The sequence below is a fragment of the Mus pahari genome, chromosome 11, assembly GCF_900095145.1.
Source record: "Mus pahari chromosome 11, PAHARI_EIJ_v1.1, whole genome shotgun sequence".
NCBI lineage: Eukaryota > Metazoa > Chordata > Mammalia > Rodentia > Muridae > Mus > Mus pahari.
Window position 1 is genome coordinate 23,157,409 of NC_034600.1, and position 22,775 is coordinate 23,180,183.

General features: G+C 40.7%; 1 protein-coding gene across 2 annotated transcripts in view; it reads right to left on the bottom strand.

The window, feature by feature from the left end:
- The window catches only part of Rasgrf2 (Ras protein specific guanine nucleotide releasing factor 2), a 224,423-nt gene that overhangs the window by 134,118 nt on the left and 67,530 nt on the right, over positions 1 to 22,775 (bottom strand). For both annotated transcript variants that reach the window (XM_021208621.2, XM_029544116.1), the window contains exons 3-5: positions 7,196 to 7,343; positions 4,952 to 5,041; positions 1,391 to 1,644 (exon numbers count right to left, since the gene is read on the bottom strand). In XM_021208621.2, coding sequence (XP_021064280.1) covers positions 1,391 to 1,644; positions 4,952 to 5,041; positions 7,196 to 7,343 — 492 coding nt within the window. The remainder of the gene's footprint in view (positions 1 to 1,390; positions 1,645 to 4,951; positions 5,042 to 7,195; positions 7,344 to 22,775) is intronic.

The following is a 22,775-nucleotide window of genomic DNA, read 5'->3' on the forward strand; positions in this document are numbered from 1 at the left end:
TGTAAAACAAGTGAATTTCTTAAAGATCTTATAGACACATTGTTGACATTTTTGTAGAACAAGCATACTAATATGAGTTTAGTTCCTGAATTATTGGTTATTGTATGAAAACCTTCCTCAATTCTTGTTCGGAGCACTAAGTACAACTATCTGCATTCTTGATAAAAAAAAAAAAAAAAAAAAAAAAAAAAGAAAACAACTGAAACAGATGTCGTACATAATTGGGAGCAATACGTTTTCGTAAGTCTAAGCTCTGCTGAAATTCAAGATAATTGGCCTGCCTGGGCTTCATTTCAAAACAAGGGAATCTAAACCGCAGCCAGGACAACAAACGCCATTTATGGCTACCCATTAAAACTGCACCCCTTCACTTGCCCACCTAGGACTAAGGGTGGTAAACAGAGGCTGATCTGCACATAGAGCTATTATCTCAGCTTCCCATCAAGAGGCCTGGCATTCACACTCTGAAGGTAAACAGTGTTCACATGGCCTTGCACCCTCCACATTAAGCAGCTGTGTGGAAGCGACTCATCAGGGCTGCCTAAAACCAAGGGCTACACGCTTGGATGCCCACTATCAGAGGTTGCAGCTCACAGTGTGACCCACACCTCATCCACACATGCTTGGATAACTGTGGTCAAAATGCTAACCGCACTGCCTGAGAGAGACTGCGGAAGAGCAATTTCAAAGTAACACACACACACACACACACACACACATACACACACACACACACACACACTGTTTTGACTTTTGAATCATGTCAGTATATTGCCTACTCAAAAAAAAAAGTAGTTAGAATTTCAGTAAAACACCAATCCAGCCTTCCTGCACTTCTTCTTTCATCTTATTTTTCTCCACAACATTGATCACCAGATAATCTACTACATATTTTCATGTATTCTCTGCCCATTTCTGTTCTCACATCAAGATATAAATGTCATGAAGGCAGGAATTGTTCTGCTTTGTCCCCCAACTGATCCTCAGCAAAAAGGTCACCACAAATACTGCAGAAATAAATTCAACAAGGGCTCTCAGGACATCTTAGTTTGCATGCTTCCTCAAACACTTCTGTGCAAATTGCGCTCAAACACCCATCAATCACTCCTTCAGCTTGGAAGAGAGAGCATCTTCCACACATGCACGCCCCGACACAGTGACAAGAGCGCAAATGTCAAGCAGAGGCACAAACTGAGAAAATGAACCATCAAGATTGTAGAGAAATGCAAATGCAGACTAACAATGCCATTCAAGGATCTCGTCCTTACTCTGAACATGTGACCCGCAAGGATGAATCTGCGAGACCTAATCTTTTCAGACTACCGGAGGGGACACTTTCAAGAAACACTAATGAGTTCTTCCCAAACTATTCATTTATGCAAAGGCAAACCTGTTGAGAAAAATACTGCTGACATCCTCGTGTTTAATGGGGGGCTTCTTGGAGCTGGCTGCCATGCGCAGGGGCCTGAGGAAACCGTTCACCAGGATGTAGAGCTGGTGCACATACTCCGTCTCGGCCTCCACCATCGTGAACACGATCTGGTTTCTCTTCCTCATGCTCTCTGCATGGGGAGAGCAAATGTAATCCTGCACGATGGTCTTCCACTTTCTCCGACACAGCCACCCTCTCATGAAACTCTGAACCTACACAGCGAGGAAGGGGAGGAACAAGAGATGCGAGGTGAGACCGGCTTTCTGAAACCGGAAGCAAGAAGCAAGCATTTACCTCATGAACCATATAAACAAATGGCCACCCTTAGGATGATGCGTTGATGCGTTCTTCGGTACAACGAACAATGGCAAGTTTTCTCCAAATAACAGGAAAAGTGATTTTAAACATTTTATCTTTTTCTGAGGTTCACAAATGTCTTCAACAGCTTAAATGCATCAAGGTTATTTATACAGACACTAGAATATCCTACTACTTAGCTAATAATATTTCAAAACTTAGCTAATATATTTAAATAATAATTGAAGGTTTGCTTTTAATAATAAAGAATCCTATATTTTTCTATTTGTGGTTAAGAGGCAATGTAAAATTTATCATCTTAATACTTTTTTAACTGTAAAAGATTGACCTCAGGATCTTATACATGCTAGGCAAGTGTTCTATAATTGTGCTATATGCCCAGACCCACCTTTTAGAATATAATTTATTTTTGTTTGTTTGTTTGTATGTGAGTGTGTGAATTTATGTATGCAAATCATGTGTGTTCAGGAGCCCACAGAAGCCAAAAGAGGACCTTGCATCCCGTGGAACTGGAGTTACAAATGTTTGTGAGCCAGCATGTGGATGCCGGGAACCAATCCTGGTTCTCTCTGCTCTTCACTACTGAGTCGTCTCTCCAGCCCCATTTTAATGACTTCTGTCTACACTGTTCAGTAGTGTTGGGATACTCCTAGTTTTGATTTTCAACATTTTGCAAGATCTCTATTCTATCCTATTGAAACTCTCTACCTGTTAATGAACAACTCCATAGACACTTCTCTCGGGTTCTGGAAATCACCCATCTACTTCTGCTCCTGTGAATGTAACTACTTTAGAAACATTGTTTACATGGAGTCTTCCAGGATTCACCTTTCCATTACTAATTTCACTTAATGCAGTGTCTTCAAGGTTCACCCGTGTTGAAGCAGGTGCCAGGATTTCTGTGCTTTCGAAGGGTGATACCTCGCTATACATGTATCCTACGCGTCTCTGGTGTGCATATGGTTGCTCCCGTCCTTGGCTGTTATGAATAGTATTGCTATGAGCTTGGCTATGTCAGTATCTTCTCAAAATCCAGATCATGTTGTCATTTCTTCTGAAATACACCCAGAAATGGAATTGCTGAGAAATCTGGTATTGAATTTCATTGAGGTCTATTTAATTTTACAATCAACATCACACTGTTGTCCCAGTTTCTCCATGTCCTTGCCAAAATGTGTCATTTTCTTCTTGGTTTTATTTACAGTAGCTGTTCTAATGAGTGTGAGCTTCTGGCTCATTGTGGTTTTGATTTGTACTTCTCCAGTGATTGGTGACCTTTCCATGTGCTTGCTGACCACTGGTGAAAGATCTTTGAATAGGGGTCTATCCAACTACTTTGCCCATTTTAAACCAGCTAAATTTATTTATTTGTTGACACTAATTTTGTTTTGTTTTGTTTTGTTTATTTAAGCCTAAAGAAATCAGTGTTGAAATCATCTGGTTCAGGCACTCCTGTGAATGAATAATCTGAGGTTTCAGATAAGCTGCAGGGTTGGGAAAGCTGCAAGCAGAGCCAATGTCGCTTTACTGGACATCCTTAGAGTTCCTTAAACTCTTAGCAGCCATGTGGGCAAGACATATACTAGCCATTTGCAATGAACAACTTAAAATAATAATTTAATATAAATTCTCTTCTACAGAAACATCAGCTAGTCCTTAAAATGGATCTGAATTTCCAGGCCATGGTTGGAAAAGTGACAAATCTGGAAAAGTGCACTAGATTGTGTGGTTTTTACCAGTCAACAAACATTTGCTGAGTATGTCCAAGGAATTGTGAAACACCAGAAGCCCTGCTTATTAACCAGTAGGGCAAACTCAAACTCCAATCCTTTGTTTCCTCAAAACGGACCCCCAAATAAGAAGTCCTCTCAAAGTACAAAAATTCCAGGTTAAGTAATTAGGATGTGACAATTCAGAGATAACAGATTCATCAAGGAGGCATATTCCAGAGTCACAGATTCATAAAAGCTTTAATACCCTACCTGACACCCTGAATATAATGTTATCTGTTTAACATTCCTTTTTGTGTCTCTTTCATGCATGTGACATATATCATGCATTTAATTTTGCAACACTTAAGATGCTGCCATATGCCTTGATATTCAGACAGCACAGCATCAGTGTCCATGTGGCTCTTAAGGCTGCTATGCTCGACCAAGAGAAATTAAGTACATTCCACATTTCCATAGAATTGTGTGAAGTTCTATGCATACTATTTTGAGAATTCTAAAGAACATTTTTGTGAATTATAAGCAATTTTGAGTTGTGATCTCTTCAAGCTAAAAGACTGCATTTCACCAAGATTAGAGGGGATCCATGGTTCATTTGTAAACTTTCTTTCCCACATATATTTATTTGATTTGGGACACAAAAAATTAATAAAGTTAATTTTGAAATCTACTAACAAATTCAAAAATAGGCTTAAAGTTGCTTCTTCAGAGAATCACAAAGGTTCAAAATTGTGCATTTTTCTTTTATTATTCTCTTATTTAATAGAAGTAATTTTGGGAAATGCAACACAACTAAAATTTGTGTTAAATAAAATCTCACTTTGGCAGCTGTCCCCTGGTGAACAATAAATAGATGCTTTATTAATTTACTAATAGATCAGCTCCTACAACAAGGCTGAAAATTGGGTATTATTAATATCCTTGTTTACATGTAACTGCATATTATTAAAAGAAAAGCAACAGCATTAGTCTTGGAACACAATGTCAGAACCAGGTTCAAATAAATGCCAATTTATTTGACACAATGCTAAGGAAATAACAGTTTTGTTTTACTTTTTTATTTCATGAAAATTAAAAATGTTTAACTCAGCCCAAAGAATCTATTCCAAATTCCGAGCAACATGTGGTTAAAGTTTTGTTATAGCTAGCAGGGAATAATTATTTATTATAGAAATAAAATTTCTTCCCAACTATGAATGTGACAAAATCAGGAGTTTCAACAGTAGTGGAGTTACCCAATAGAGAACACTGCTGTCTCAATGCACATTTGTGGTATTCTTCCCAGGGTCCAAAAGGGAAGTTCTAGAACTGGAAAGAAATTTCAGAAAATTTCCAGACCAGCATGGATTCCAATGGAAGGGACAGTGTAAGAAACACCAAGGCAGTTCCCAGCTCGGGCACACAAGAACAAAGTCACCACCACAGAGCAGACAAGTGATCACCATGCTCCCAGAAGCCTCCTGTCTCCTACCTTCTTAATCTTCTTGATGTCTGGATCCTCTTCCTCTTGATGGGTGTGGTACGGACGCATCCGTTCCTTGGTCTTATTAAGAGCAACAATCTGTAACAAAGACAGGCCCACTTCAGGATTTGGTGAATGGTGGCCTAGCGTCAAGCTACAGAAGTTCCGCCTTCGAAGACATCCGGAAACCTTCATTGGATGTGACCTCTTCTCATCTAGTGCTACAATGCAGGAACCACAAGTCTTACTCCAAGCCTGGTGTTTTGAACGCGGACCTGAGGTCTGCCTTAGGAGAAATACTAGCCCAGAACTCAGCCCTGACAGATCAGGCCAGTGTCTCCCCAGGACCTTGTGTGAAGGCCACTAAAGACAGAGACATTCAACTTAAAGCTCTTGTAGTAAGCCTGTGTGGTCTTTGAAGTGCCTATCCCAGTTCTTATGTATCCCCTTGGGAAAATAATAGCTACCATGGAGGTTGGTTGAAGCCAGATGGAAAAGACTACTTCTAAGGAACAGAAGAGACTGTAATAAGTTGGGTCTTTTCATGTACTCCCAGCCCCATGTGACCTGTAAGGGAAATTCAAGACCAAGTGGCTTCTTGCTTTTACAGCAGAACAACTCTGTAGTTTAGCCTCACTCATGGTTCATACAGGCCTAAGAATTAAAACAGAATCATTGAGAAGCCACTACTAAAAAGGTCAAAAGGTCCTAATTGTCCCTGCAGTGGCCCGCCTTTGGATCTTGTCCCCAAATCAAATACATTCTATTTCCATTCTCTAAGAAAGAACGGGAAGATAACGGAATAGGAAATAATTTCTGTCTGGTGGCCACAAAAGGCATACCTGCCATTGACAGCTTTTCACTGCTATTTACATTCTGACTAAAGCAGAACAGAGTGCAGACAGATACGCACACACAAGTAAATGTTAGGGAGCACCCCTCGGTGCTGAGTTCCTCTCATGGTGTAAATACCAACCTGCTTCCCTCAGTAGACAAACATCTGGTGTACTGGGGCAAAGAAAGAACACAATAATTTTGTTTTAAATTACAGTGCCTGATATAGTCTTTTAAAATGCGGGTTTGCTAAGTTTTCTGTTGTTGTTTGCATTATATCAGCTCTCAGGGTTGCACAGAGGAAGCTGACATGCCTAATGATACAGTGAACACACACTCGGCAACTCGTCATCCCTATAGGCAATCTCATGTCCGTGCTAGAGCCAGATAGGCTGAGCTCCATACCATGGATGTATCTGGGAACAGGAGGTAAAACCTATACAGGAGTCACACTGAGCCTTGGGAGGTGTAAGAGGATGAAAAAGAAAATGTCTGTACAGTAAAATAAGCAAGAAAGTTGTCAAAGCTAGGGAGCCCAACAACAAGGACCCATAACTGCCACCACTGGTGCCAAATCCTTCTTTAGATTAAAGAGACACCAATGCATCTCAGGTTAGAACAGAGAGGACCATATAATCTCTACATTCGTCCTCCATTCTTCCTTTACCGTTCACTGTTTGTGAGCACCCACATGACAGTATGAAAAGGTTTCTGCATGAATGGAAATGGGGCGGGGGGCAGTAGGAGGACCCAGGTACACAGTACTGTGGCTGTAGACTCAAAGATTAGCTACAGTATCACTTAACAGCAACATCCCTCTGGGGTTCACCAGAAGTGCACAGTAAGGGACAGGGACCAAAGGAGAGGCAGAAATGCCTCACAGTCAATCAGTAACATCTTGTTTATCCCAAATGTGCTTTTCAAAATTCTGCAGGGGGAAAAGGTAGAACCTTTAGATTAAAAATAAGTAAAGTATTTCTCAATTCCTTTCTGATCCTTCCTTGGTTATATTCTGGCTTTCACTTAGCCTATGGCAGACTCACAGTTGTTACTCCAAGAGTCTATCTGAAGACAATTAAATACACACACACACACACACACACACACAGAGAGAGAGAGAGAGAGAGAGAGAGAGAGAGAGAGAGAGAGAGAGAGAGAGAGAGAGAGAGAGAGAGAGAGAGAGAGAGAGAGAGAGAGAGAGAGATTCCGATCTAATGAATGACATTAAGGTCACAAATAACAACAGAAGACACCGTGTTTGTCATGGCGGTATGTTATAGCAGCACATTTCCCTAACCCTGAAGCAGACAATGGATTCTGTCTACATCAGCAGCCCAGCCACGTATTTGTCCGTGGCAAAAGAACTCAGTGTGAGACTTTCTGCTGAACAGTACGACAACATCTTCAACTGGGAAATACCTCTGATTTAAGCCTTTCGATTTCGGTATCTTGATCTTCAAGTTGATGCCGGAGCTGGTTAGTGGCAATTTTTTCTGTCTCCACAATCTGAACTAGATGAATGTACTTCTGCATCAGCACTTCCCTCTCAATCAAAATGTCCGCGTAACTTAAGAGAAAAATCACACAGTTAGTCACTGAACTCTACCACAGTTTCACATAGCACACTACACACACATGTAGAAAAGGGACATATGCGCATTGTTTGGCTGGTTCTACCTGGCACACTAACCTCCATCATACAGCTGGCATCTCAGTAATATAGAATTTCAATATTATCATTTTACATATTCCCTGACTAAGAATCTATTTAATATTGGCTGCTACCCACAATTCTAACATGACTGTGCAAAAAAAATTGCAAAGGAATTCTGAAAACTTTTCATATGAAAGTAGTATGTCTTCTTTAAGGAGGAGACTGGAGTGTTTTAATCGACGCCATAGGTCTTCCAGGATGGTATTCAAAGTATTTAACAGGGTAGAACACTGACCAGTGAAACTCATACTCCTACCAACCAGAATGGATAACCCTTAGAACAAGGGCAGTTCAGGAAGAACTATTATGACTCTCCTGGAGACCACAGCTCTGTGGGGCTCTTTATGGGGACACATACCACCTACAACTCTTTTCTGAAAGTGACTTAAAAAAGAAGTTAAAGTGTTGAGGTTTGGTCATTTGCTATTTATTGCCATGCTAAATACTGACACCACCACCCCCCAAGGCCTGGTTGCCCCCAGGGATGAGAGAATCATTACATACACAAAGTGATATTATTTGACCTTGTTTCTTCATTTAAAACTATTGGTTCAATAAAGTTGTCTTCAGCCTATAGCTGGCAGAAGAGAAATGGGTTTTTTGGCTCCTGGACTTGGGATCTGAAGAGAGACCATAAGGAAAGTAGTAGGAGGGGAAAGAGGGGAAGATGCCACGGAGGTAAGTAAATCATGAAAATGTGGCCATGAGGGCTGGCCAGTTGAGTCAAGAGCAGCACAGGTGGGACGTGGCACGTCATATCTCATGGTTATTGATAGGGAAGTAGACATAACAGCTTAGAGGGTAGATCTGTCCAGCTCTAGAGCACTAAAGACCTATTATAATTTAAAAGCTGTGTGTCTTTTATCTGGGAAGTGAAAGAACACAGGTCAGGTAGAAACCCTTGATTGAGAGTGAATAATTACTCCATTAAACTCCTTGGGCTCTGACTCCAGCTGCCTCAGCCATTTCTTCAGCTAAACATGGTAAAGAGAAGAATCTGCTCTTAGTTTATGCTGATAAGGCAACACTGAGGTACCTGGAATACGAGGTGATGTTGAGGTACCTGGAGTATAATGCACCTACAATGTAGCACAGCATCGGGGTGCTGGAATATACTGCAATGCCCAGGTGCGTGGAGTATCATGCAGTATTAAGCTACCTGGGACTCTGCATCAGATCCTCTTGCACTATTTAGCGTGGTAAGACGCCTGCTCCTTCCTTTCTTCATAAAACCTTTTCCCAACGGCATGATAACAGCGATGATTAATAACAGACACTACTTACTGGGTGTATAGGATGTATCATGCCTTCCCTCACTGCATGTGAGAGCTGGAATTTATGATCCCAATTGCTAGAGGAAGAATTTGGTCCTCAGAGTGCACTTTGGCCTCAGGTCAGACAGCTAGGAAGTGGTAGCATTAGGACCAAGTCAAAAAGTCTGCCTGACCGGAGTCTGTGTTAGTAACCATGAGCCAAGTTGCCTCTCAGGGGAGAAGCAACACCAGACTCTTTGGAGGCAACTGCCAAATCTTCAGACTGCATGCCTTTTCTTTGGAACCTTGACCCACTGAAGCCATGTTTCATCCCCAAACTTCCCGCAAGACCATGGTGAACAAACTTAAGAAGAGATGCCTGATGCTAACTATGCCAGCTCGAATCTCTCTTCCTAGAATCTTGCTGTTTCCTTTAAGTGAGATGGTATGGACCTGGAAACTCAGGTTGGGCAGCCCTGTTTGACCACCCCATCCCAAAGCAGTCATAGGCAGTCAGCTCAGGAACAAAAACATAGACAGATATTCAGAAAAGCAAACACAAAACAAGCGGAACATCTGAGACAGAAAGGTGTCAGCTACCCGGATTCCTACAGGCTTTCGTGACATCTGAGTAAGATTTCACCCTGGAGTTCAGAGAGGTATCTAGTTTCCTTCCAGTAAATTCCCTTTCTAACCCAACCGCTTTGAAACAGCCTTGTATTCCTTAAAACTATGAAGTCTTGAGGCCGTGGTAAAGTCACAACTGTAGGCGTGTCTCCCGACACATTCACACTAACGTCGGGAGTGCTAGAGTCTTGGTGAGCATCCCAAGTTAGCCGATTTCTCAGGTCACCTGCTCTAAGAAACCACCCTTTGAGATTAGAAGGAAGGGCTATGCACCTGTGAGAGAATGGAAGCAAAAAGAAGAGGGAGGGCTCCTCCTAAGCCGTCCTTCCTCTAAAGCGCTGGTTCTCAACCTGTGACTTGAAACCCCTTTGGGGGCCTAATGACCCTTTCACAGGGGTCCTGTATCAGATATCCTGCATGTCAGATATTTACATTATGATTCATAACAGTAGCAAAATTACACTTATGAAGTAGCAACAAAATAATCGTGTGGTTGCGGGTCACCATGACATGAGGGGCCATATGAAAGGGACTCAACATTAGGAAGGCTGAGAACCAGTGCTCTAGAGTGTGGAAAAGCGTCTTGCCAGCATCACCAAAGCTATACGAAAGTGTTTACAAATGTATTAGATCAGCATGAGGGAGCAGAATAGTGCTTTGTTTTATCTTCTAAAATAACCAAAAAGAATGAAAAGACATGCAAACCCAGGCCAAGATTCAGGGCTGGGCTCTTGTGGATGCATGACTGACACTAGCTGCCCTCCTTTTCCAAGGCTCCACCTAAATGTTAGAAATCGACCTGCTCATTGTTTGTTCTTAGTGAACAAAACTAGAACAAGATTGAAGAGTGTACTGTTAGCCGACCAAGTCTTTTATAAACTTCAGTGGAAAAAAAAAAAGCTGAGCAGAATTCATTTGGTGGAAAACTGTAGAAGAGAAAATGACAGGTGCAGAACCCTGCACGAGACTGTGAGATGGCTCATAGATGCTCCAGACACAGAGCCAGCTAATGCAAGAACAGAAGCTAGCACAGGGGCAGGAAGGGGGCCTGCAGAATGTCAGGGAGGTCAGTTCTCCAACCCCATCCCCAGATCACCACCCATGACCACCTTCCTACAGAAGGCTGGGCTCTGAGACAGAACAGAGCTTAGGTCAGTCCTGGCATTCACTGTAGACATTAGGAGGAACCAAAAAAGGAAATGTATGTTTAGCAGTACCCAGCAGTGAACTGTGTGGGGACCACTTCCCCACTGTGAAGTAGCTTACTGCACACTCTGTGGCAGACAACAGCTCGTTTATTGTGCAGTGTAGCAACACAATACATGGTACTTCCGAGGTGAGTCCACAAAAGCCTGTGGCTCCCATCTTGCCTACCATCCCTTGCTGTGTTTTGATGGATTCCTTGCAGTCTCTTGCTGGTTTGCTCAGAGGGGAGCCAGATGCCTGACTGTAAACTGCTCCATCCAGAGGCTCATGATGAATAGAAAGGGAGGGAGTTCTCTCCCCTAGAGACTCAGCTTAGCAGCAGACCCTCTCTAACCTGTGCATTCAGAGGAGCCCACAGAGAGAAACATGAGCAGAGGCGACCAGACTAATCCTTGCTAAGACACCTGGCTTGCAGAAGCAGTGATGGATAATGAGTTCCTTATTGTGGTAATCATTGTGAAATAAACCATTAAGCAGCTACAGATAGCAAATACAGCCACAAATGAACCAACAGAAAAGCTGCCACAGGAAGCAAGGGTCATTCTGGCAGCTGAGACTCACTGTCCTCAGAGATAGAAAGGATATTAAGAGTCTTGGAGCAAACAAAGGCTGCCATGGAAATGAAGCGGTCAGATAGAAGAGGACATGGAAACAAAGCCTAATTACTAAAATTCTACAGGTTAATGAATGTTCCAACCCAGACATCAGAGACAGTTGATGAGAAGGCAGAGTGGTCAGAAACCAAGAGTAGTCTAACAGGCTGTCTGCAGGAACTGAGACTCGAAGAGCAAATGTTCAATTATGTGTGAACGTTCATGTGCTGTGGGACCCGACACCAATACCCTGGTATATAATATTGCTATGTGCGCTATACAAATGCTCCTTATTGCTTTTCCTTACCAATAAATGAGGTGAGTTAGAGGGACACAGTGATAGGTAGGCAGGGTCCTGTTTGACCTCCTGAGGCAGCAAGAGTCAAGCCAGGACCATGCATGTCTCCCCACCACAGATCGTACTCCTCTGTGTCATCAGTAGTTTCTCAGAATTGACCATGGCAGAATTCAAAGGCATAATGGAGTTTATAGACCAGAAAACAAATGTGTAAAATTTTATAAAGTGATAATAAATAAGCTGGGCGTGGTGGCACACGCCTTTAATACCAGCACTTGGGAAGCAGAGGCAGGCGAATTTCTGAGTTTGAGGCCAGCCTGGTCTACAAAGTGAGTTACAGGACAGCCAGGGCTATACAGAGAAACCCTGTCTCGGAAAATAAATAAATAAATAAATAAACAAACAAATAAATAACAAGAAAAGCAATAAAAGTTCCGCATCAGAAGAGAGAAAATACAACCAAAAGACATGAAACATCTATATCTAGTTGGCCTTCCTCGTGGAGATCAATACAAAGTGTGTTGAGCTGATAAATAAGCAGAGAGTTAACTAGAACAAAGTCAACAGAAGAGCTACAAAATATATAAGCCGCAGCTATGGAAGGAGCAAAAGTAATATACGAGGTAGTAGAAGAGTTAAATGTCTCATATTTATAACAAGTGGATAATATTGGATAAAGTTAGACAAAAAAAGCACTTTGTGTAACATAATGAGCCAATAAGTATATGAACCAATATACTATCTCATCAAAAAATGTTGAAGATCTTTAGAAAACATTAACACTTAATATGAGGAAAGCAGAGTGGGTTGGGCAATGTTACACAGTGCTCCAGAGTAAGCTGTTGTAGAAGACAACATTGAAAGCACACCAAAGTCTGTGTGAAGGATTGTATCATTTGTGTATTGGTGTTTTCGCTTCTAGAAGTAGAAAAAGATCAGATTTTCATGAAGAAGTACAAAGAAATAAGGTGGTCATTCATCAAAACAAAAAAACCCGAGGCAACCTTCTAAACCCATTTGTAGAATATACGTTGTTAAACAAGTATCAGGAATTACTGTGAGGTACGGCTTATACATGATCTTAAAATCATGCTTCTAAAAATGGCTATAAAGATGACCATGACTGTGGCAGAGCATGACTCATACACATAAAAATAATTGTAAAATAGTGACCTTATCAACAGCCTATTGATAAGGGACAGGGAATTGAAGACAAACAGCCTGTACACAGCATATATCTAGGTACAGATGGGGGTTCATATGTAGAGGAAGCAATTTACTTGGATGTATGTAGATATGTAGATCTATCCAAAGTGGAGTGGGAGGGGGAAGAGAGAAAAACAAGCATGCCAAGTCAGGTCAAAGCACAAAGAGTTGTGATCCTGGGCTGGAGACATTATGAGTGATGTTTCCTCAACTCTTGAGTACATGCATGCTTGTCTATACTTCTAACACCTCTACAGTAGTAACTGAGGTTAAGGATGCATAAAATTCTGTTAGTTATTTACTCCATGCCTTAGGTACTACTAATAATATATGGAATAACGCTAATAATGTATGGAGTAAATTTTGCTTTGCATGTTTCTATGAGTCCAAATTGTTCTACTACTAAAACACACCATTGAGAGACACATCAAAGCACTAGACACAGAAACAAACAAAATGGAAGGGGGTAGGGAATCTGTGTCCTCGTGGAGCTTGGGCAACATAAGAAGGAAAAGACACAATAAGAATAATAAAAAAGGCTTGGTGATGGGGTGGGATGGGGTGGGCCTGGCCTGGCTGAAGAGATAACAAGGTTACTGGTCTCCAGTGGGCAGGCCCAGAAGGTCTGGAAGAGAGAACCAAATGGTCAACCGTGGAGACTAATCTAGGATCTCAGGCTTTCCTTCTCGTGTGAGATTTGAGCTTGGGTTTTAAAACAGATCAGCCTTTGCACTTGGTTCTCTCTTTACTTGATGGGCTTTGCCATCAGCCACAACTGTGTCCTTCAGGCCATTCTGCTAGAACTAACTTCCTGAGGAGAATGTGCTATGTCTGGCTTGGAACTGTAGTCCTTCTCTTCCTGTTTCTGATTCATCTTCTGCCCATTTTCCTGTTCAGTACTAATTACCAGGCCCACCCCATCCCACCCCATCACCAAGCCTACTACCCCACCAATCTCTTCCTGAGTTTTCTTGCTCCCTGGCTCTCCTCTTTCCAGTCACTGACAACCCAAATGTTAAGAAAATAACAAGAAGAACAACTGTAAAAATGAACCCTCCTCTTCTAACAGTGTTCCTCTCCAGTCTCCAGTCACAGTTCATGATTTAAATAGCTCACTGTGGGCTGAGTGAACGTTTTGTCATAATCCTTTGTAACACACAAGTCAACATAATATCAGGCAAAGTAGTGATGCAAGACAAACATAACAGAAAGACAGTGATGCTAAAATTAATTACTTGGAGATCTTCAAGTTTCAGGGCGTACCTCTAAAAGTGAATGAACCATGTAGCTTAGCTTCTGCTAGGACTCTTTGTAAAACAAAATGGCAGAAAAAGTGTTTTTGAGGATTTGGAAAACAGACTTTTGAAGCTCTCATCTATTTCTGGTAAGAAACAGCACAGCCCCCAAATGTTGGTCAAAGTGACCACTTGCTACCATCAATATTTATCTGTATTTTCTATAGGTTGAAGTTTCCTATAGAAAACTTTCCTATAGAAAAATAGAAGTTTCTCTTGGTATTACATTCTTGTAGGTGCATGTCCAAGAGAACTGACAAGGAGTCCTGGATACATATATCCATAGCAGCATTCATAATGGAAGAAAGAGTAAACAACCCATCTATCCATCATCTGATGACCACATAGACAATATGTAATACAGCAATAGAATGGACAACTCAGACGAATAAAGGACTGAATTGTCAAAAGAACCGCTGTCCAAGTGCAACATGGGTGGATCTTGAAACATCATTGAAAGGAAAAACACTAGAAGCCAGGCATGTGTGGTAACTTTTACACAACATGTTCAGATGGAAAAATCCATTAATAAAGCAGATTACTGGATGTATGGGGTAAGTCATGAGATGAAAGGACTGCTAATTTTTATATGTTGAAACTGTTCTGGAATTAGTGTCAAGACTGTGCAACATTGCAAATATTCTTAATGTATAACTCCAGAGGGAAGATTTTCGTAGTACATAAGCCAATTAAATAAAAAATTAATGTTCTAAGTTCATTTCCCTCTGAGGTAACATATTTTGGTTGGATCATAATTCAAAAACTTTGTAAAAAAAAGTCTACAGATATAAGTATTAGACAAGAAAGGTGTAAGTGATTAACAATGACTATAACATGTAGACAACAAATTCATCATGCAAAAATTCATAAAATCAGGTAGAACATGGAGAACATTAATAGAAAAAGTGAGGAAAAGAAAGGAAACTTCAATTCCTATAGAAAATACAGATAAAGCTTGATGGTAGCAAAAAATGGTCAACCTCACAGATGTCCCAGGAAATACTCATTCCTCTAAGATACCATTTTTATTCATCAATATAAGAATTTTACAAAACGATTCCAGCTTTCTCCAGCCTTAGTGAGATAAATTGCATTGGCACACACATTTCTGAAAAGCAACTGGGCACAGTGGCAGGAACTGCGAGCAAGAGAGAAGCAGAGCCCAGTTTGCTTTGAAGACATTCAGGCCTGCAGGGAGAGACAGACAGATTAGCAGTTGATGTAATGGTGCCTTGGTGGCCTTGAAAGAAACAAAAGGTTGCAACAGAGGCTCAGACAAGGGACTGGTTAGTCAGTCATTCCTGATAGCACTAGGCAGGAGTCAAGAAAATGATGCAGGTCACTAAGGTTTCCATTCTGAAAGAAAAGTTTATGTAGGTCACACTGGGAGGGACCTCCCAGCACATCAGAATTCCTGCTTGACCGCTTTACCTGAATCTTAAGACATAAGGGAGGGGGTGGCATGAAGTCTGAAATTTCCAGCTAGGGAAGAGCCTTGTGTTGACTGGCTCACTGTACCCCAGAACTCAGAGCATTTGATCAAAAATGTATGTATGTGTATATATATATATATATATATATATATATATATATATATATATAGCATTTGATCAAAAATGTGTATATATATATATATATATATATATATATATATATACACATTTTCATTCCTTCAAGTAATCCAGATAATCATAGTACAAATCTTTCCTCTCTTGAACATTAATTTTTTGTTTTATAAATGAAAATTTGTTATTGTAATCCATCATATAAACAAACTGAAAGAAAAAGAAAACATGTGATCATCTCATTAGATGCTGAAAAATCCTCTGACAAAATCCAATACTCCTTCATGACAAAAGTCTTGGATTGATCAGGGATACAAGGTACATACCTAAACATAATAAAGGCAATATACAGCAAGCCAATAGACAGCATCAAATTTAATGGAGTGGAAATTAAAGAAATTCTACTAAAATCAGGGACAAAACAATGCTATCCACTCTCCATATCTAGTCACTATAGTACTTGAAGTTTTAGCTAGAGCTATTAAGACAAATGAAGGAGATCAAGGGGATACAAACTGGAAAGGGAGAATTAAAAGTATTGCTGTCTGCAGATGATCTGATAGTATTCATGAGTGTCCCCAAAAAGTCTACTGGGGAACTCATATACCTGATAAACACCTTCAGCAAAGTGGCTGGATAAAAAAATTAACTCAAAAAATCAGTAAGCCCCCTATATACAAATGACAAATGGGCTGAGAAGAAAATTATGGAACAACCTTGGTATAAATCTAACCAAACAAGAAAAGACTTGTATGACAAAAACTTCAGGTCTTTGAAGAAAGAAGTTGAAGAAGACATCAGAAGATGGAAATGTCTCCCATGCTTATGAATCAGTAGGATTAACATAATAAAAATGACCACCTTACCAAAAGCAATCTACAGATTCAATGCAATTCCTATCAAAATTCTGTACAATTCTTTAAGACCTTGAAAGAATAATACTCAATTCCATATGGAAAATCAAAAACCCTAGGACAGCTAAAATTATTCTGCACAATAAACGATCTTCTGCAGGTACCGCCATCCCTGATTTCAAGCTGTACTACAGAGCAATAGTAATATAAACCACACAATATTGACATAAAAACAGACAGGTTGATCAATGGAATAAATCAAAGACCAAGAAGCAAATCCACACACCCATGGATATTTGATTTTTGACAAGGAAGCCAAAAGTATACAATGATTAAAAAAAAGAAAGCATTTTCAACAAATGGTGCTGGTCTAATTGCGTGTCTGCATGTAGAAAAATGAAAATAAATCCATATTTATCACCCTGTACAAAACTCAAGCCAAGTGGATTAAAGACCTCAACATAAAACCAGATACACTAAATCTGATAGAAGAGAAAGTAGGGAATGGCCATAAATTCATTGGCACAGGAGACAAATCCACGAACATAAAACCAACAGTGGAGGCCTTAAGATCAACAATTAATAAATGGGACTTCATAAAACTAAAAAGTTTCTGTAAGGCAAAGGACACAGGAGAGACCAGGTCATGGGAGGAGAGAGAGAGAGAGAGAGAGAGAGAGAGAGAGAGAGAGAGAGAGAGAGAGAGAGAGAGAACTGGAAGACACAACTGCAACTGGAGTGGGTGTGCATCCCTGGGATAAGCTAGAAACCAAGGACTATGGAAACTCCAGGAATCTATGAGTGTGATCTTAATCAAGACTACTAGCAATGGGGGATATGGAGCCTGAACCAGCCCATCTCCTATAATGAAGCAAGACTTCCAATGGAGGGATTGAGACACCAACCCAGCCATAAAACCTTTGGCCTACATTTTGTTCTGCCTCTAAGATGCTCAGGGAATGGCCACCTAATGAATAGTCCAGCTTGAGACCCATGTCCTGAGAGGGAGCCCACCTCTGACACTGGTAATGATATTCTGCTACACTTGTGAACAGGAGCCCAGTATAATCAATATCAGTGAGGCCTCACCTGGCAACAGATGGAAACAGATGCAGAGACCCAGGCCAAACATTAGGCACAGCTTGGGAAATCCAGTGGAAGAAGGAGGGGAAGGATTGGAGGAGTCAGAGGGGTCAAGAACACCACAATAAAACCTATGGAGTCAACTAACCAAGATGGAACCTCCAACCAGTGGGTCTGCATGGGACTGACCTAGGCCCTCTGCACAGATGTTATATATAGTTGTATAAGTTGGTCTTCATGTGGGACTCCTAACAGAAGGATCAGGGGATGTCTCTGACTTTTTTGCCTGCCTTTGGAACTGTTTTCTCCTACTGAGCCTTATCTAGCCTCAATAGGAAGAGGATACTGCAACTTTATATGCCAGGACAGGTTGATATTCATGGGAGGACTCTCCAATTCTGAAGAGAAATGAAGGAAAAGTGAAAATAGATGGGGGAAAGACTGGGAAGGAAAACTGCAGTTGGGATGTAAAGTAAATAAATTAAGAAATAAAAATTATGTTTTTAAACTTTTTATAATAAGAAGTTAATTAGATAAAATAACCTAAATTGATAGTAAATATCAAGGCCCTTTCAGCTGATTAGATGTTCTTAGAAAGAACACTTTGGTAACCATGGAGAAGATATTGACAGAGAACACTGGGAAGAGGGTGGGTGAGGTGGCTCAGTAATCAGCATTCATAACCTTGACCTTGGAAAACTGCCCCAGGCAAGGACAACAATAGATACCTGTGAAAATCCACACACAGAATTCGTGGGTGACTCACTGGATGTGAAGAGTATGTGTGCGAAGATGGATGCCATGCTGATGTCTTGAGTGGCTAAGTTCTATAGGAAGAAAGGTAGTAGGAGCTACTGAATGCAAACTATGAGTTTGGTTTTAAGCATCAAGGTAGCTCTGATCTCTGAGGAGAGGATACATAGATAGTTCACTATAGAAAATGCACACTTATTCATTCCTGCATGTAATAGAGGCAATGTATCTTTCTGGTGAAGTCAACATGCTTTGGAGTTGCTCTTACATTTCTTGAAATACAGTTCTGCCATGTACTTAGCGGGTAGCTTTCTCAGGGTTTTCTCATCTAAGACTCACGCAATGGAGACAGCACCATGTATTTATTGATGGTTAAATCAAAAGAAGTACATGGTCCCACTAGGCAAAGAAGTGTGGCACTAGCCACCTGGGGTGAATCTTCAGGTAGATATTAAAGAGGAACAAAGATGAAGCCATATTCCATCAAAAGGCTATAGAGAAAGCAGTCCCAAAAGTGAACTGAAGCTTTCTTTCCCACGAAGAAGCTAGATTAAGGTTTAACTGAAGGAGTATCTGCTTATGTTAAGGAATGACAAGGTAAAAGGAAAGGTCAGTCAAGGCCTTGCCATGCTCCATCTGACAATTTCTTTTCCCACTGCACATTCACTCCTCAAAGCAAGCCTGAGATCCCTGTATGAGGTACACATGGAGAAGAGGAAAAAGAACAGAGGCATGGACTGGAGCAAATCTTCATGTGAAGAAGATCTGCTTCATGGAAAACCAACTGAAAGCAGTGGGGTGGTCTGCAACACCAAACACGTAAGCCAAAGATAGGTACTAGGACAAAACACAATAGTTCCAACATCTCCAAGTCTGATTGTCCTCTGACTTCAACCCAAACCTACATCTCGTCTCAGGACAGACCTTTCTTCTCTTGTCCCTGGCTATGCATTCTCTCATGACTTACCTGCCACAAGGCAGGCCGGTCACTGAGCATCCTGTGACCTTCTATTTCATCATTCTTATGATCTAGCTCTCCTTTCCAATTCCCCTCCTGCCCACAAATCAACATCCTACCTTCAAACTTGCACTAATTTATCACTTCTTTTTCTAATGGTTAACACTGTCTAAGATAGAGAGCAAAAGATACATTAGAGGCCATCTTGGCTTCTAATATTGTTGACACTCAGATGGCCATAAAGTCTACTGCTCGGCACCCACACACCTCCTGAACTCCCTCAGTTCAGGATTGCCACAGTCCAGATCATGAGGACACCATGTTGAAGCCAGGCTGCCACAAGCTTGAAAGAGTCCACTGTGTCCTCTTCCAGACCAGAAACACCTGACTTCTGAGGCTCTGCAGCTCAGTGTCCCAGCAGTAAAACACTAAATGGATGTCATGTGAGCCAGGAAGTCTGCAGGATCCACAACAGATTAGATCAGTTTCCAAATAATCTTACATATTCAGTTACTTCAATCTAGTCTGACACATACAGCTAGTAAAATAAGAGGGTTCCTTCTGGTCGACACCAGCACCAGGCCACATTGGGCCCGAACTTGGTAGACAGTCCCTCGGTGTTCCAGAAGACTCTCCACCCCACGGAAACCTATCATGCCCAGGATCTTAGGATCACTGGTGAGTAGAACACAACATCTGTTCCAGCAGAACTGGGGGTGCCTGGGGCTAGCCAGAGCACAGACACAGGAACCCCACCCTACTAGTGGCTCAGGTTCCTTCCAGTTGGCACTGATCGACCTTTGTTTCAAACTCAGTGGACAGTACCACAGTCCCCAGAGGAGGTAACACTTCCAGGCGCTCTAACAAGCCCAGAACCTTAGGATCCCAGGATCCCGGGATCCTGGGATCCCGGGATCCTGGGAATTTGGTCACACCAGGATCTCAGGGTCTCAGAGGAAGCTTGGCTGCCAAGAACTCTGACAAACCCAGAATCTTAGCAGTACAAGATGCCAGATTCACAGGATCACAAAGAAAGCTGGATTCTGAGAAGTTCTGACTCAACTGGGATTACAGGAAGGATAGGCTCCAATCACATATATCAAGGGCAGGGAGCACCTGAGATAATCAGATGGCAGGAGGCAAGCATGAGAACAGAAGCAACAGAAACCAAGGTTACTTGACATCATCAGAACCCAACTCTCCCACCATAAGAAGGCCTGAAAACATCACCACACCAGAAAAGCAAGATATGGATCTAAAGTCTCTTCTCATGATGATGATGGAGGACTATAAAATGGAAGTAAATAACTCACTTAAAGAAATACAGGAGAATACATCCAAACAGGTGAAAGAATTGAACAAAAACATCCAGGATCTAAAAATGGAAGTAGAAACAATAAAGAAATCAAAAAGGGAGACAACTCTGGAAATAGAAAACCTAGGAAAGAAGTCAAGAGTCACAGATGTAAGCATAACAAACAGAATACAAGAGATAGAAGAGAGAATCTCAGGTGCAGAAGATACCATAGAAAACACTGACACAACAGTCAAAGAAAATGCAAAATGCAAAAAGATGCTAACCCAAAACATCCAGGAAATCCAGGACACAACGAGAAGACCAAACCTAAGGATAATAGGTATAAATGAGAAGGAAGATTTCCAACTTAAAGGGCCAGTAAATATCTTCGACAAAATTATAGAAGAAGAATTCCCCAACCTAAAGAAAGAGATGTCCATGAACATACAAGAAGCCTACAAAAATCAAATAGTTTGTACCAGAAAATACATTCCTCCTGTCACATAATAATCAAAACACCAAATTCACAAAACAAAGAAAGAATATTAAAAGCAGTAAGGGAAAAAGGTCAAGTAATATATAAAGGCAGACCTATCAGAATCACACCTGACTTCTCCTCAGAGACTATGAAAGCCAGAAGATCCTGGACAGATACCATACAGACCCTAAGAGAGCACAAATGTCAGTCCAGGCTACTATACCCAGCAAAACTCTCAATTAACATAGATGGAGAAACCAAGGTATTCCATGACAAAACCAAATTTACACAATATCTTTCCACAAATCCAGNCCTTCAAAAGGTAATAAAGAGAAAACTCCAACACAAGGAGGGAAACTATAGAAAAAGCAAGAAAGTAATCTTGCAACAAACCTAAAAGAAGACAACCACATGAACAAAATTTCAAATCTGATAACAAAAATAACAGGAAGCAACAATGACTTTTCCTTAATATCTCTTAATATCAATGGACTCAATTCCTCAATAAAAAGACGTAGACTAACAGACTGGTTATGTGAACAGGAGCCAACATTTTTCTGCATACAAGAAACCCACCTCAGTGACAAAGACAGGCACTGCCTCAGAGTAAAAGGCTAAGAAAACAATTTTCCAAGCAAATGGTCCCAAGAAACAAGCTTGAGTAGCCATTCTAATACCAAATAAAATCAATTTTCAACCTTAAATTCTCAAAAAAGATAAGAAGGGACACTTCATACTCATCAAATGTAAAATTTGCCAAGATGAACTCTCAATTCTGAACATCTACACTCCAAATGCAAGGGAATCCACATTCATTAAAGAAATTTTAGTAAAGTTCAAGACACACATTGCACCACACACAATAATAGTGGGAGACTTAAACACCACACTCTATCAATGGACAGATCCTAGAAACAGAAACTAAACAGAGACACAGTGAACTTAACAGAAGTTATAGAACAAATAGATTTAACTAATATCTATAGAACATTTCATCCTAAAACAAAAGGATATACTTTTTCTCAACACCTCATGGTACCTTCTCCAAAACTGACCATATAATCAGTCACAAAACAGGCCTCAACAGATACAAAAATATTGAAATAATCCCATGCATCCTATCAGATCATCACGGACTATAGCTGATCTTCAATAACAGCATAAACAATAGAAAACCCACATACACATGAAAGCTGAAGAACACTCTACTCAATGATACCTTGGTCAAGGAAGAAAGAAAGAAAGAAAGAAATTAAAGACTTTTTAGAGTTTAATGGAAATAAAGCCACAACGTATCCAAACTTATGGGACACAATGAAAGCAGTCCTAAGAGGAAAACTCATAGTTCTGAGTACCTCCAAAAAGAAACTAGAGAGATCATACACTAGCAGCTTGACAGCACACCTAAAAGCTCTAGAACAAAAGGAAGCAAAATCACCCAAGAGGAGTAGACAGCAGGAAATGATCAAACTCAGGGCTGAAATCAAGTGGAAACAAAAAGAACTATACAAAGAATCAACCAAAACAGGAGCTGGTTCTTTGAGAAAATCAACAAGATAGATAAACCCTTAACCTGACTAACTAGAGGGAACAGGGACAGTATCCTAATTAACAAAATAAGAAATGAAAAAAGGAGACATAACAACAGAATCTGAGGAAATCCAAAAAATCATGAGATCCTATACTCAAAAACCTATACTCAACAAAACTGGAAAACCTGGATGAAATGGGCAATTTTCTAGACAGATACTAGATACCAAAGTTAAACCAGGATCAGATTAGCAATCTAAACAGTCCCATATCCCCTAAAGAAATAGAA